The 15,622-nt window shown below is 40.7% G+C and overlaps 1 protein-coding gene across 3 annotated transcripts in view; it reads right to left on the minus strand.

Moving 5' to 3' along the window:
- Nucleotides 1-15,622, minus strand: part of LOC126267000 (uncharacterized protein ZK1073.1) — a 556,825-nt gene that overhangs the window by 27,659 nt on the left and 513,544 nt on the right. For all 3 annotated transcript variants that reach the window (XM_049971758.1, XM_049971759.1, XM_049971760.1), the window contains exons 2-3: nucleotides 10,825-10,875; nucleotides 4,876-4,939 (exon numbers count right to left, since the gene is read on the minus strand). In XM_049971758.1, coding sequence (XP_049827715.1) covers nucleotides 4,876-4,939; nucleotides 10,825-10,875 — 115 coding nt within the window. The remainder of the gene's footprint in view (nucleotides 1-4,875; nucleotides 4,940-10,824; nucleotides 10,876-15,622) is intronic.

Here is a 15,622-nt window from a genome sequence, read left to right on the forward strand (position 1 = left end):
CACAGGGGTTCATGTCTGGCGAATAGGGAGGCCAATCCATGCCACCTCCTGTATGTTTCGGATAGCCCAAAGCAATCACACGATCATCGAAATATTCATTCAGGAAATTAAAGACGTCGGCTGTGCGATATGGCCGGGCACCATCTTGCATAAACCACGAGGTGTTCGCAATGTTCTCTAAGGCAGTTTGTACCACCACAAATTCACGAAGAATGTCCAGATAGCGTGATGCAGTAATCGTTTCGGATCTGAAAAATGGGCCAATGATTCCTTTGGAAGAAATGGCGGCCCAGACCAGTACTTTTTGAGGATGCAGGGACGATGGGACTGCAACATGGGGCTTTTCGGTTCCCCATATGCACCAGTTCTGTTTTTGACGAAGCCGTCCAGGTAAAAATAAGCTTCGTCAGTAAACCAAATGCTGCCCACATGCATATCGCCGTCATCAATCCTGTGCACTATATCGTTAGCGAATGTCTCTCGTGCAGCAATGGTAGCGGCGCTCAGGGGTTGCCGCGTTTGAATTTTGTATGGATAGAGGTGTAAACTCTGGCGCATGAGATGATACGTGGACGTTGCCGTCATTTGGACCACAGCTGCAACACGGCGAACGGAAACCCGAGGCCGCGGTTGGATCACCTGCTGCACTAGCTGCGCGTTGCCCTCTGTGGTTGCCGCACGCGGTTGCCCTACCTTTCCAGCACGTTCATCCGTCACGTTCCCAGTCTGTTGAAATTTTACAAACAGATCCTTTATTGTATTGCTTTTCGGTCCTTTGGTTACATTAAACCTCCGTTGTAAACTTCGTCTTGTTGCAACAACACTGTGTTCTAGGCGGTGGCATTCCAACACCAGAAAAATCCTCTGTTCTAAGGAATAAACCATGTTGTCAGCAGCACACTTGCACGTTGTGAACAGCACACGCTTAGAGCAGAAAGACGACGCACAGAATGGCGCACCCACAGACTGCGTTGTCTTCTATATCTTTCACATCACTTGCAGCGCCATCTGTTGTTGAAAATTGTAACTACTGTAATTTCGAAAGTTTGTCCGCCTGAAAATGTACTGTTGTCCCAAGCATTTGCAACAAACGGTGTATTTCTATCACTGCTCGTTTAGTTTTTATTGCCGTTTCAAATATACCGGTCATTTTTGAAACACCCTGTATATATATACACAGACTGTGTATGTGCGGATGGAGGTGTGTGTGTGTGTGTGTGTGTGTGTGTGTGTGTGTGTGTGTGTGTGTGTGCCTGTCCTTTTTTCCCCCTAAGGTAAGTCTTTCCACTCCCGGGATTGGAATGACTCCTTACCCTCTCCCTTAAAACCCACATCCTTTCGTCTTTCCCTCTCCTTCCCTCTTTCCTGATGAAGCAACCGTTGGTTGCAAAAGCTTGAATTTTGTGTGTATGTTTGTGTTTGTTTGTGTGTCTATCGACCCGCCAGAGCTTTCGTTTGGTAAGTCACATCTTCTTTGTTTTTAAAATAGAAAGAAACTTCCACATGGGAAAAATATATTAAAAACAAAGATTCCAAGACTTACCAAGCGGGAAAGCGCCGGTAGATAGGCAAAATGAATAAAACACACAAACACACACACAGAATTTCGAGCTTTCGCAACTGGCGGCTGTTTCGTCAGGAAAGAGGGAAGGAAAAGGAAAGATGAAAGGATGTGGGTTTTAAGGGAGAGGGTAAGGAGTCATTCCAATCCCAGGAGCGGAAAGACTTACCTTAGGGGGAAAAAAGGATAGGTATATACTCGCGCGCGCGCGCGCACACACACACACACACACACATCCATCCATACATACACAGACACAAGCAGACATATTTGAAATATGAAATATTTGTGTGTGTGTGTGTGTGTGTGTGTGAGCGAGAATATACCTATCCTTTTTTCTCCCTAAGGTAAGTCTTTCCGCTCCCGGGATTGGAATGACTCCTTACCCTCTCCCTTAAAACTCACATCCTTTCATATTTCCTTTTCCTTTCCTCTTTCCTGATGAAGCAATCGCCGGTTGCGAAAGCTCGAAATTCTGTGTGTGTGTTTGTGTGTTTTATTCATTGTGCCTATCTACCGGCGCTTTCCTGCTTGGTAAGTCTATATGTGTGTGTGTGTGTGTGTGTGTGTGTGTGTGTGTGTGTGTCTGTCTATTAGTGTCATAATTTTTTGCTCAGTAAACGTAGGTTTACAGTGTGCCTTATACGATGAGCCTGTAATTACCGTAACAGCTTTCTTCTGCAGTATTTGTCTTTTTCTCAGTTGGTATCATTACTGGTGCAGGAAAGTCATCAGGCCATTCCTTTCGTTGTATATCTCATTACAGAAGTAGACTATTTCATTCTTCCTCCTGGTTCTCAAACTCTTCAATACTTCTGTTAGCAAGTTATCAATTCAACATACTCCCTCAATGCCTTTTCTACTTCTACTTCCAAGATGATGGACCCCTTTCCATTTTCCTGCACACATTCCTCCTCTTCAAGCTTGACTTCACTTGGTATTTGATCCATCTTATACAGACATTCTATATATTCTTGCCATCTGCTCAGAACCTCCCATGATTCTTCAGCTAATGTACCAGCCACTCCTTCTGCTCCCTTGTTAGTCTTTCTTCTTTTCCTTTCAAAAACTGTTCATAATTTCATACTTTCCTTCTCTCTCCATTTTCTCTATTTCCTTAAACTTCCTTTGTCAGTTTCTCTTCTTAATTCATTATTCAGTTTCTTGTATCTCTTTTTACCTTCTTAATTTTCCACATTTTCTGCTTGCTGCTTTATTCCATCTTTTTAAACATATTTTCCATTACCCATTATTTCCTGATGCTATTTGATGCTTTAATTCCTAGTACTTCTTTGGCAGAGTCTGTGGATCCTTCCTTCATTTTTATTCATTTATCATTCACACATTCTTCCTTTCTAGCTCTCTCCCATTTTTCCATAAACTTCTCTTCCAACTGTGAAGCTTTACTTACTTCCTTGAGTATCTCCAAATTTAATCTTTCTTTTGCTTTAACCCTCCACACTTTTTCCAACTTCATTTGTATTTCTCCCACTGTGAGGTTGTGGTCTGAGCATATGTCTGCTCTTGGGTAAGCTTTGGTATCCTTCAGACAGTTCCTAAACCATTTTTGTATCATAACGTAGTCCAGCCAACATCTATCTCTATTCAAATATAAGGTCCATATATAACATCTCCTTTTGTGATTTTCCAATAATGTGTTACCCACTAGTACTGAGGTTTTTCTTTGCAGAAGCTAATTGGCCATTCCCCTCTCTTATTTCGTATTCCTGGTCCAAATTTTCCCACTGTATCTCATTCTCTTCCTTTGCCCGTCAGTGTGCCAAGTCCACAGCAGCATTTTAATTTGCCACAAATGCCAATCATGGTGTAGAGTCAGCTAAAGAGACAAAGATATGTCAAGAAATGATGGGTTTGGGACATTAAGAAGCAATCCACACTGTTAATTTAATTAATTATTACTCTACAGTTACAATGTAAATATTTATCTGCCCTCACAAATGAGCTACATAATTCTTTGCATTTCACAGATGAAAGCTTATAATTCAGAAAATATGCATTTGTTTTTTAAATTGATGTCTCTTCTAACACTCATCAAGAGTATTTTCCTTGGTGTTGTAATCTGTAGATTTATTTCTACAATGTATGGATGAAGTCAACCCAGACTTATATCATGTGATTGGCAAAAAAATCAATGTTTTTCATTGAAAATTAAGTGTTTCTTCTCTTTTTTCTCCTTCTTCCTGGATGCATCAATTCAAGAGAAAAGTTCCCAATTACTCTAGTATCATATTCAGTGACCTGTATTAGCAGAGACAGTCAGACATAGAGAACAACTAGTACTCTAATAGTGGCTGAGTAATGCTAATGTGTAGCAGTAGCAAGCAGATGGCATGGGCAGCACATGAAATGGGGAAAATTCAGCAAGGAAAATGTGGAAAACAAAAACAAAAATTCCATTCTTTTGTTGTCTGCAGCTGTTTTCTACATTAAATACTTTTTGTGAAAAGTGCCACACGCTGGTTCATAGGTGTGCCTACAGGAATAGGCCTACTGATTATTCTTCATGTTTTATTGTCCCTGGTAATACACTTCCTTACACAAAAAAATCACATTAGACTAATCTGTGAACCCTATCAAACACACACATAAAATTGCACTTCAAAGACCAATTTGTTATTAATGAGAAGAAACCTATGTTTTCCACTGAAGATGGGTGTCGCAGGAAATGAAGAAAATTATTGCCTTGGGCTGATTCTACCTATACATTGCAAAAATGAATTTTCAAGGATCCAGAGAAAATGCACCTTACAACTTTGTATGGTGTGTGTGTGTGTGTGTGTGTGTGTGTGTGTGTGTGTGTGTGTGTGTTTTAACAATGCCAAGTATAAATCACTGTATACACAAGAAAGATATCTTCAGACAATTATGCAAATGGCCAGTATATTGTCATGTTTACACAGAGGTAGTGTACTGTTATTGTAAACTGGCTCGTTCCATGTAGTAGCAAGAAATCACAATTATGATCCATGGAACGTACTAAACTAAACTTGCTTTCAGCTTTGTCTCTCCTTGTGCTCAATACAGGTGAGTCTCTCTCATCCTGAATGTTAGTGACTGGCCCTTCTTTTTAACCTTTTCCAGTCTGTCCCTCTGTGCTCCCCAAAAGAAAGTACTATTAGTTCCTAAAGCTAAGAGAATGTAACATATTTTTATATGTGCCTGTCAGCAGTATTGATATTTCACCACCTGGAAGTAAGTATTGGCCAGCAATTCTGTCTCATTGTTTGTTGTCTAAAAAGCAATGTAAAGTCCCAAACATTTCATGTAGTGGATTTAAATGGCATTGTACTTACGGTTGCATCCTAAGTCGTGCACAGTAAGAAATACTGCTTTCTTTGCCTGCTGGTTGAGATCACCCTAGAAAGAGAAACAGAACACATACAATACATGAATTATCCAATGATTTAAGAAAATACAATTAAAAGGATGTATAATTTTAGAAAAAGCCAGAGGAAAAATGAGCTCTTGAACTTGAAATAAAAATACACAATATCCACTTTTTATTAACACAAGGTATTTGCAGATTGCTACACTATGATTTATGATCCTTCTAGGTGTATGTAACCTCATGTCAACAGACAATAACAAACGTAAAACATGATTAAAAATAAATTGATGTCCGTTTCTTGGCGAAAGATTACCATAAGCCCTGCAAGGCAAATGCTGGGATTCTCTCTTCAACTTGGTAAAGCTGATTTTGACTGAGCAAGGTGGTGCAGTGGTTAGCACACTGACCTCACATTTGGGAGGACAACAGTCCAACCCATGCCCTCCATGATTTCCCTAAATCACTTCAAGCTACTGCCAGGATGCTTCCTTTGATAGGGCACAGCCAACTTCTTTCCCCATCCTTCCCTAATCCAATGGGACCGATGACCTTGTTCTTTGGTCCCCTCTCCCAAATCAACCAACCAACCAAAGCTCGTTTCTTTTACTATGCTTTTTACACTGGGTGAAGGCTCCATTATTTGTTACCTCAACATCAATGAGGCATTTTAAAATATAGCATTTTCAGGTTTTCCAGAACATTGTTGAATCTTCTTGATGAAATTATCTCTATTATCTATTGCCTTAGCATTAATGTGGAATGTTAACTTTAACACCATATCGTACAAAAACTCCCTCTTAGTATTAGGAGCTACTTATTATGTGCTACACCTCCATGAAATGTGGTATGATTTATATGGATTTTAATAAATAATAACACATATCTGAGTGAAAATACCCAATGTACTGGAAAAACTGTAGTGTTCATCTCATGTTCAGTTAGTAAGACGTGGTCATTGAACAGTCAATTGTTTTATACTGTAAATACCACATGAGATGAAATAAATTAATACTTTATTAAGATCACAAATAAATAACACTTGCTGGTCCTTACACATATCCAAAGGAAATTTAACTTCCGATACAGACGCTGCAGCCTAGTAGCTGTACATATTTTGTGTGTAACTAGCTTTTCACCAACGACTTCACCCATTTATATTTATGCATACGTCACATATATTGCACACATATAAGTCTGATTCTTTGTGGTTTTACATCATACAACTCCACAGAGAATGTTAAATTTATCTATGGCAGTCAGCAGTATGGCATGATCTTCGATCCAGAAACACATTTACAAAATTCTTGGTTCTCTGCAGGACTCATTGTTGCAACCTGGCTGTCACACAAATATGAGACATTATAATTCTAAAGTATTTCAATTCGACTGAATTCAGGAAAGAAATACCAACTGTTTGTTGTAGAACAGTTTTACATATCATCTCCCTCACCCCCATACATATTCCCATCCCTATGGTACACCCACATTACTTTTATACAAAAAATTAGTTATGTGTATACCAAATTTGGTTTAAATTTGCTCCAGGCATTCTCGAGTTATACTTCAATGTCACCTTCAGCCCAACCCCTGTGGAAAGTAGGTGTCTCTTACTCATACAGTGCTTCTTTCCAGATAGTAAATGATTTGTGCACCAAGTTTGGTTGAAATCGATCAAGGGGATAGGGAGGCAATGAGGAACATACATACATTTTTATTTTATATATAAAAATGTTGTTATTTTTTGTAACTTTTCTAACATCAAACAATGGATATCCAAAATGGAATGTAACAATATTATGAGAAGTAAAGTTGTTACTAACCATCGGAGATGCTGAGTCGCAGATAGGCACAAGAAAAAGACTCTCACAATTATAGCTTTCGGCCGTTAAGGTGTTCGTCAACAATAGACACACATACGCACACACACTGACACAAATGCATCTCACACACATGACTGCAGTCTCAGGTAACTGAAACAACACTACGAGCAGCAGCACCAGTGCATGATGGGAGTGGCGACTGGGTGGGGGTGAGGAGGAGGCATAGTATGGCCAGGGTGGTGGACAGCTGCCTAACCTCACTGGTAGGCAGTGTGGGTCAGACACGTAACAGTATTTCGATCCAAAAGTTTACGCCTGCTGTGTACTGACATATCAGATCTTTTTCTTCTTTCATGTTTTATTTTTAAGAATTCACAGTGAGTTTATTTTAATAAGCCTCATGTCCCCTTTAACTTTGGACACAGATAACAGCCTGACATGAATTCCACACACTACCCAAAGTGCACACATTTACTACAAGCATATTTCGATTCATGTGAGTTCCATACCCTCCTGCAGCGGGGCACAGAAGGGAACCAGCGGAAAAATGCTCCTATTAGAGCACAAAAAATACGAATATGTTCCACTTTCTTTAAAAGAATCTGACTGAAAATAGGGTACCAGCTGCCTCATTCTACATTCCTCATCATAACTGAAAATGTTCCCAAAAATTTTAGCATGCAAATATATTCCTGCTTTTTATGCTAAGAGTGAAGGAGGTACTGGCTGTGGTAAATAGACGGAAAAGTAATAAATACTAGAAGATAGTAGACAGTGGTTGTGGTACAGAAAGAGCGGAGGAGACAATGGCAGTGTGAGAAAAAGAGAGGGATATAGTGGCGATGGAACACAGTTGACGGTGACAATAGTGCTAGGAAAAGAGTGAAGGAGACTGTGCCAGGGGGGAGAGGAATAAATAGAAGGAGAAAGTGGAGGTGGGGGAGAACGAGGGATAATGAGAGACAGAGAAAAGAGACAGCAGTCGGAAGGAATGAATAAGATAGTAGCAGTAAGAGAGCAATAGGGAGACAGTCAGAGTAAGAGGAGACTGTAGTAATAGGACATAACGAAGGAGACTGTGGCTGTGACACAGAGACAATGACAGAGAGACACAATGAGATAATGACAGAGAGTTGAGCAGAATATGTGAATGATAAAGGGCAGCTGGGAGTGGATGGGTATGAGCGACTTAAGCGATGGATTAACGATTGTGAGTTACAGTTAGAGTAGCTTGTTGGAGTATGACATGAGCTGCATGTTAAAAACAAAAGCGCGAGTATTTTCGCATGCCAAAAATCTTTGGAAAAATTTTTAAAGGTGCTGAGGAAGGTAGAATGAGGCAGCTGGTACCCTACTTTCCAGTTAGTCTTTTAAAAAAATTGAAAATATTCGCATTTTTTGTGCTCCGACATGAGCTCTTTGCCTCTAGACATTGACACGCTGTACTCAGATTTTTATTATTATCTACACGATCACACACAAAAATTTTCTCTACAATGCAAAATGTGTCTGAATCTATCTTGATTTTTTTTTCGTGTATTTGTCCCTCTCACTAGCTGATTGAATGTCAAATCGCTTTTGAGGTAAGTGATATTATGAAAGATTGTTCTGGACCTCCTCATACAATGCAACGGTCAATGCGCTAGCTAGAGAGACAGGAATATGAGCCTGGTTAACAACGGTGGCTGGTGCGCTTGGCCTACCTAAGTTATACTTTTCGGAGGTTTCCCATGATCGCTTAGGACAGTTATGTGCTTGTCTCAAATCACCGCCGCAGAAAATACAATATACATACAGTTGCAATAAGATCACACATAGAGCAAAATTTACACAATTAAGAAAATATGGCAGTTCCTTGCGTAAGTTGCAATCACGGTTCCACCTTACCGGTGGATTTCGCCGTCGCCAACATTGGCCGATATTTTCAAATCAGTACGCCACAACGTGCATTGTCACAATGCAGTCAATCTCATCACCCGAACGTACTAACTCCGGACGACAATCGGTGAAATTCAAATCAGTTTGTTTTCTTTGGTCAAATCAATTGGCGCTCTTACGCACGAAAGATGGACAGTGAGAAACTGATAAGATTAGTCCAAGAAGGTAGTCTGTGGCACCCCTGGGATGAAACATTTCATAATCGGGATATAATTTGCAATCAATGGACTGAAATTGCATCTTTATTGGAAACCACAAGTAGGCGAAATTTTAGGTGTAAATTCTGACCTCAGAAACAATTTGTTCAACTGAGAAGGGTGGCGAATCTTATGCTTAGAGTCACTGTAGCGAATCCTTTTTGGGTTGTGGTAGGTTGGCACTACCTGTTTACAAACTGCTTATTCCCGTTTACATGCCAATAGGGTGATAGTTCTGTTAAATGAAGTGGTTTGCAAAAATGTGTTGTACGGTGTAAATTTTCACTTTTCAGTGCTTCACGTGTTCACAGTTTCGTAAGCTAAACTTTATGCTTGTCTTTCATATGCATGATTAATTACAGTCATTGAAGGTTACAACTGACTTATGTCTGCACAATTTTAAATAAATACAGCGAAATAGTGTGTCTGTAAATATCTCGAGTATGCAACAACGTTTCTCCTGTCATCTAAAATATTCCTAAAACTTGTCTCGTTCTTCCAGTAGTTGAATGCAGAGTGTCTAGTACTCGCAACATTCTTTTCGAAATAGACACGCCGTAGCTCATTCACATGCATTCGGCGTTTTTTTTTTTTTTTTTTTTTAAAGCAAAAGCCGCACTACAGCTCTCGCCTCCAAGCGCAGAGATATCGTGGTATCCATTCGACCCTAGGAGATTATATCTAACCAGCTTCATACAAAGAAAAGTTTATAACCCAAGCTACTAAGCTAACCTGATTCACTCCGCCAAAAATTGTCGAAATAAACTGCACGCACTGTTACCAATACGTCGGCCGATGCTATCGAACGATTTCTCGAAGTCGTCTGACGACCGTTGTCGGTATCAGTCGAAGGCTGCGTTCACCGTGGCACGAGTAATGGGTGTGGGACTTCGTCGCCAAAGGTCGCCCGATAACGTCGTGCGACATATTGGTAACAGCGCGACCGATTTCCGTCAATTTTTGGCGGTATCAGGGAGGTTAGGTTAGGTTAGAATTTCTTCTATATATGAAGTAGGTTAGATTCTAACCTTATGGGTTGGGATGGAAACCACGACGCCTCTGTGCTTAGGGACGAGTGTTGTAATACGGATTTTGCTATTAAAAAGATGCTAAATGCATGCGAATGAACTAACTATACCTGTCTAAAAAAGAAGGTGGTAAACACTGTACATTCTGTCCTCAGCCATCGGAATAACCAGATAAGCTTTAACGAATATATGAGCTGAAGGAGAAAACGTTCTGTCACATACTCGAGATGATTCTTGGTGACCTTAAAGGACAAGATTACAAACACCCTGCTTTACAGAATTTAATTGAAGTTGTGCAGACAAATGTTAATTAACTTTCCAAAACTGTCATTCGGCATATCTGTGAAAGACAAGCATAAAGATTAGAATACGATATTCTGAACATCTACAACACTGGAAAGTAGGAACACATACACCACATTTTGCAGACCCCGTCAAGCAATAGAATCGCCGCCGTACGGGCATGAAACCGCCAGGGAGCAGTAATAACAATAATCGGTGGACAACTAATGCCCACCTACCACAGCTTAAAAAAGATCCACTACAGTGACTTTATGCATAAGATACGTCACACTTCTCACTTGAACAGGTTATTTTTTGTGGTTATAATATACGGCTTAAATTCCAGATAATGATTTTGCCTACTTGTGGTTACCAATAAAACTGCCATTTCGGTCCTTATATTCCGAACTATATGCCGATCATTATTTTTTTTACGTTAGGATGCCAAAACTCCTTCTATGATTAAACTTATCAGTTTCTCATGGTCCACATTCGATATCGTGTCGGGCAATTTGACCGAAGACAGCAAATTAATTTGCATTTCACCAATTGCCATTCCAAGTCTATACGTTCAGGCGATGAGATCGACTACATTAATGGTAGGAAGAAGAAGAAGAAGAAGAAGATGAAGAAGTGATAAACTACTTACCTGGACATATACATGAAGATCTCCCGAACGTTCTGTCGTCACAATGTATTTCTGGAAGAAAGAGAAAATACATTTAATTAATGCTGAAGGGACGTACAATAAAAACTTTATAACTACTAGTGAACACGGCAATGATTTTCAGTTGCTTAGTATGTATGATAATTACATATACATACTAAATTTCTTGCTTCTTCCCTCTCTCTGCCCATTTTTTCATCCATCCTCTCTCTCTGTACATCTCCCCCTCACACCATCTCCCTGGGCATAACCTCCTTCTCCTCTCTCTCTCCGTCTCCTCGACCCCTTCTCTGTGTCCACTTACATCTGAATGTTCAGTAGCTCTGTACATCACCTCCTCCCCCCTTCTATCTGTGCATGACCTGCTGCCCCTTCTCTCTGTCCATCTGCTCCTCTCCCCCCACTCTATGTCCACTTCTGTCTGAATGTTCAGTAGATCCTTACATCTCCTCCTTCCCCATCTCTCTCTGCATAACATTCCCCCACCCCCAATCTATCTCCATTCCTGTCTAAATGATCAGTAGTCATGTACATCTCCTCCTCCCTCCATCTCTCTCTGCATAACCTGCTCCCCCTCTCTATGTCCATTTCCATCTGAAAGTTCATTTGAGTATCATGTAAAAATTGGAAGTAAATCGGTCAAGAACTTTTCGAGATTTGTAGTAACTGTGGCGTCACCGCCAGACACCACACTTGCTTGCTACGTACCCTTTAAATCGGCCGCGGTCCGTTAGTATACGTCGGACCCGCGTGTCGCCACTATCAGTGATTGCAGACCGAGCGCCGCCACACGGCAGGTCTAGTCTAGAGACACTTCCTAGCACTCGCCCCAGTTGTACTGCCGACTTTGCTACCGGTGGTTCACTGTCTACATACGCTCTCATTTACAGAGACGACAGTTTAGCATAGCCTTCAGCTACGTCATTTGCTACGACCTAGCAAGGCGCCACATTCAGTTACTATAAATGACTATCTTCAAGATTGTATTCTGAACAGATAATATTGTGAATCATGTACCGTCAAGAACGACGTTCATCATTAATTGATTAAAGTTAAGTATCAAACTAATTACGTCCGCTTTCTGAATTCTCATTCCTTGTCATGTTCCAGCCCTCACGTCAGTATAGTCCTTCCCTCCTCACGCCAGCCTGTGTGAGTTAAAACGCGTGCATTTCGGCCTCCACTCGCAAAAGTAACAATGTTTCTCCCTTTATTTATTACACGTATATGTACCTATATATTACATGGATTACAAAAATATATAGCCTACCTTCCTATGTCCGTCCAATGTTAGTTATGGTATCATGAAAATTTTTGAAGTAAATAGGTCCAGACTTCTCGAGATTTGTGATAACCACGCTTTCCCTTTATGTATTACATATATATGTTATATTACATATATTACAAAATATATAGCCTATATTTCGTCTGAACGATCATTAAGGTGTCGTGTAAAAATTTGAAATAAATCGGTCAAGAACTTTACGAGATGTTCGGAACAACCTTATCCCTTCATATATTACATACGTAATTTTTGTGATGAAAACATGTGACAGCAGAACTTTCAAACCCAATTGAATTTTTTAAATTTTCTTTTTCATACCAAAAATACCATCACCATCAACAGTTTAAAAAATAATAATTTCCGACTTTTACGGTGGATTTTCCAAAAATTTTCTTTTATACATACCTTGTCCTGACAGTTTAGAACACAACAAAGACAAAAATCAACCAAATCGGTCGAGCCGTTATTCACTGATGATAATTTAATTGATGTTAATTTCTGACTTTTCCGTTGCTTTTCCAAAAATTTTCTTTCACACAAATCTTGTAATTTATACATGCAGCAATTGATGTTAATTTCCGACTTTTCCGTTAGCTTCTCCAAAAATTTTCTTTCACACAAACCTTCTCCTAGCTATCGCTACAGTAGAAGGTAGAATTTACTGTCGGAAATTTTTTAGTATGAGTACCTACCAGATACTTATTTTTATAGTTATGGACACCTCTGTCACTTTTTGGTAGAACAAGTACCGGTACAGTATTCAAGGTTGAAAAACAAACAAATCGAATGTTTACGTGAGAACGACTGTTTCGCTCGTCGATCGAACTTCCTTGTTGACAAAATACTGTCAGATTTAAACCTAATAACTATGAGACTATTAATGCGTTTGTTTGAACCTCAAAGGATAGTCACATCTATACGTGTTCGACGCGCAGTATTTGTTTTCCATGCGACGTCCTTGTTCGAGCGTCGGCGCATGCGCGTGTATGCTACAGATTAGCTTTGCGTAACGTTATAAATTGGTGCAGCGTGGAAACGCGTTTAGCTAGGACATCAATACTGGTATCGTATGACGAGCTTGCGGAGCAGTACTAGGACCCAAAGTGGCCACAATTAAAATATTCGCTACCCATATTTTCCCGAAATCGAAGTTCACTGCCAGGCCACTAGCGGAGCTACTGTCGTTCTCTTATCGTAGCACGGGCCTTGCACTTAAAATTTGGCGTTCTCTGTTGGCGTATGGTCCGCATCGCTATCCGTTGTTGTAAAGCATTATTGGTTCTCTGTCTCCCTTTATGCTACATCTCAGGTTCTCACCCCCCCCCCCCCCCCCCCGATCACTCGTTGGAATCCTGTTCCTCATTGCGTTCTTACGGCTCCCATGTGACATTCGTTGGCTCAAATTGTGACTCGTCAGTAACCCGAGGAGAATGCGATAGGACTGTGCACAGCCTTTTTAGAGTCTGTGTCGACCCAGTACGCAACATTCCCCCACACGATCAGATTGGCTTCTGGGCGCTATAACGAACGACAGTACAAAGCCCCAGTGCCACTCTGAGACAATACCTGTAATGGACCCTTGATCAATGGCGTCAGGTTGTCTCCACTGAGAAGTTGAGGTCAGGTACGAATACAAGTTTCATGGATGCCGTCCTATGGATTCAACTGGGAGTTGGATCCAGTAAGGTTCTGGATCGGACGTCAGATGCCCGTAATCATTACTAGAGTCATTCGAGAGCTTTGCGATATCAGGACAGGAATCTAATCAAATGTATAGACCTACAGTCAACATTTCGTCGATAGGCCTGTTTTCCGACACCAAAATGCAGTAGCTCAACAAATCGACCCGTTGAACGCCTTCCTCGAGGAGTAAAGAATCAACCAAATTCAGTGAGTTGCGGTATCTGCTGACATGAACCCAACTCACCATACGCGAGACAAGTTGAAAGTTACAAGTTCGATAAGGATACAAGCTGAAGTAATGAACTAAAATTTATGCCTAGGCTGAGACACGAACGTAGGTCTCCTGCTGACTAGGCAGATGTGCCAACCATTACACCTGGCACAAATTTTAATTCATTAGTTCAGCTTCTAACCTTATAAAAGAAAAAGGCGAAACTCATGTCTCGCGAAAAATGGCAATTCCACTAGATTATTCTTGTTGATACAGGAACCTTTCCTACTCAGTAGATGACCTAAGGAGCGACAGGTTCGAGCATCACCGTCTCGACCACATAACGGACAGTAACAAGTGCTCAATCATAACGAAAAGCAAATTTTTATTTGACAGATTTGCTCTGCCTTGTGCAGATTGCATTTATTTTTGCTATCGTTTTGTTTTCCTTTCGCAGTAAAGTCATTTTGTTAGTTTCATGAGGCTTATTCTTTCACTCACTGTTACCTTAGATTCTAAGTCTGCACATGTTAGTAAAACACCCAGATAATACAAAACTTGTTTTGGGTAACTCGGACACAGTGTCTTTGTATTTTCGTTAAATTATTACAGATGAGCGGAGAAATCCTTCCCAGCGACCTACTATGTCCCATACCCATGTGCGCGTTGCGAGCTGACCGTGTGAAGCTGCAAATGCATCTTGCTTGATATTTCTGCGTTCAGTGCCGCAATACGCTTGAATTCCTCAAATCCAATGAGCAACACGAATGGTCACAGCTTTGTTTCAGCTGTGGAGAATATCATGGAGATCACGAAGAAACTAAACTGGCAGACACTTGAAGATGGATACAACTACCCAGAGGAAGCCTACTTACAAAGTTTCAACAACCAGTATTAAATAATTAATCTAAGAATATTCGAGGATTGTATCGACACGCATTTTTTTTCTGAAAGCAGGTTGGTTTTATTCAAGGTTCCAACACACTATATTATATCCCAGTCTTTTGGCTACAAAATCTTATTTGTCAACATAATTTCCGTTCAATGCGACCATCGTATGCCATCTCACTGCTAGGGCCTGTGAACCCGCAGGACACCACTCAACTGCTCGACGTCGGAGCCAACGGCTTGCTGCATCAATAACTTCCCAATCATCCACGTACTGCTTCCCGTGGAGAGCATCCTTCTTTGGGCTGAACAGATGGAAGTATGGAGATGCCAGATGTGCGCTGCAGGATGGATGAGCAAGAACAGTCCAATGAAGCTTTGAGAGATCCTCTCGGGCGAGCAGACATGTGCGAGACTTTGCGTTTGGATTTTTGTGCCGACGAACTCGCTGAAGTCGCTTCTTCAGTTCCTGTGGGTAGCACAATACGATCGTTGCACAACAAGGGAGAACAACACACAGAATAATCCTTTCAGAATCCCAGAAGACCGTCGGTCGGCCATGACTTCGTTGGCTGCCGCTTTGAAATTTTCGAGGCCAGTCACACTGCTGTGTTTTTATTTATATTGAATAATTACAGTATAGAAGGACGGAGTGATGAATGGATATGTTAATGATTTATTCTCCACACGCTAGCTGTTATGTTCAAGTACGC

Source organism: Schistocerca gregaria, chromosome 4 (assembly GCF_023897955.1).
Source record: "Schistocerca gregaria isolate iqSchGreg1 chromosome 4, iqSchGreg1.2, whole genome shotgun sequence".
Classification (NCBI taxonomy): domain Eukaryota; kingdom Metazoa; phylum Arthropoda; class Insecta; order Orthoptera; family Acrididae; genus Schistocerca; species Schistocerca gregaria.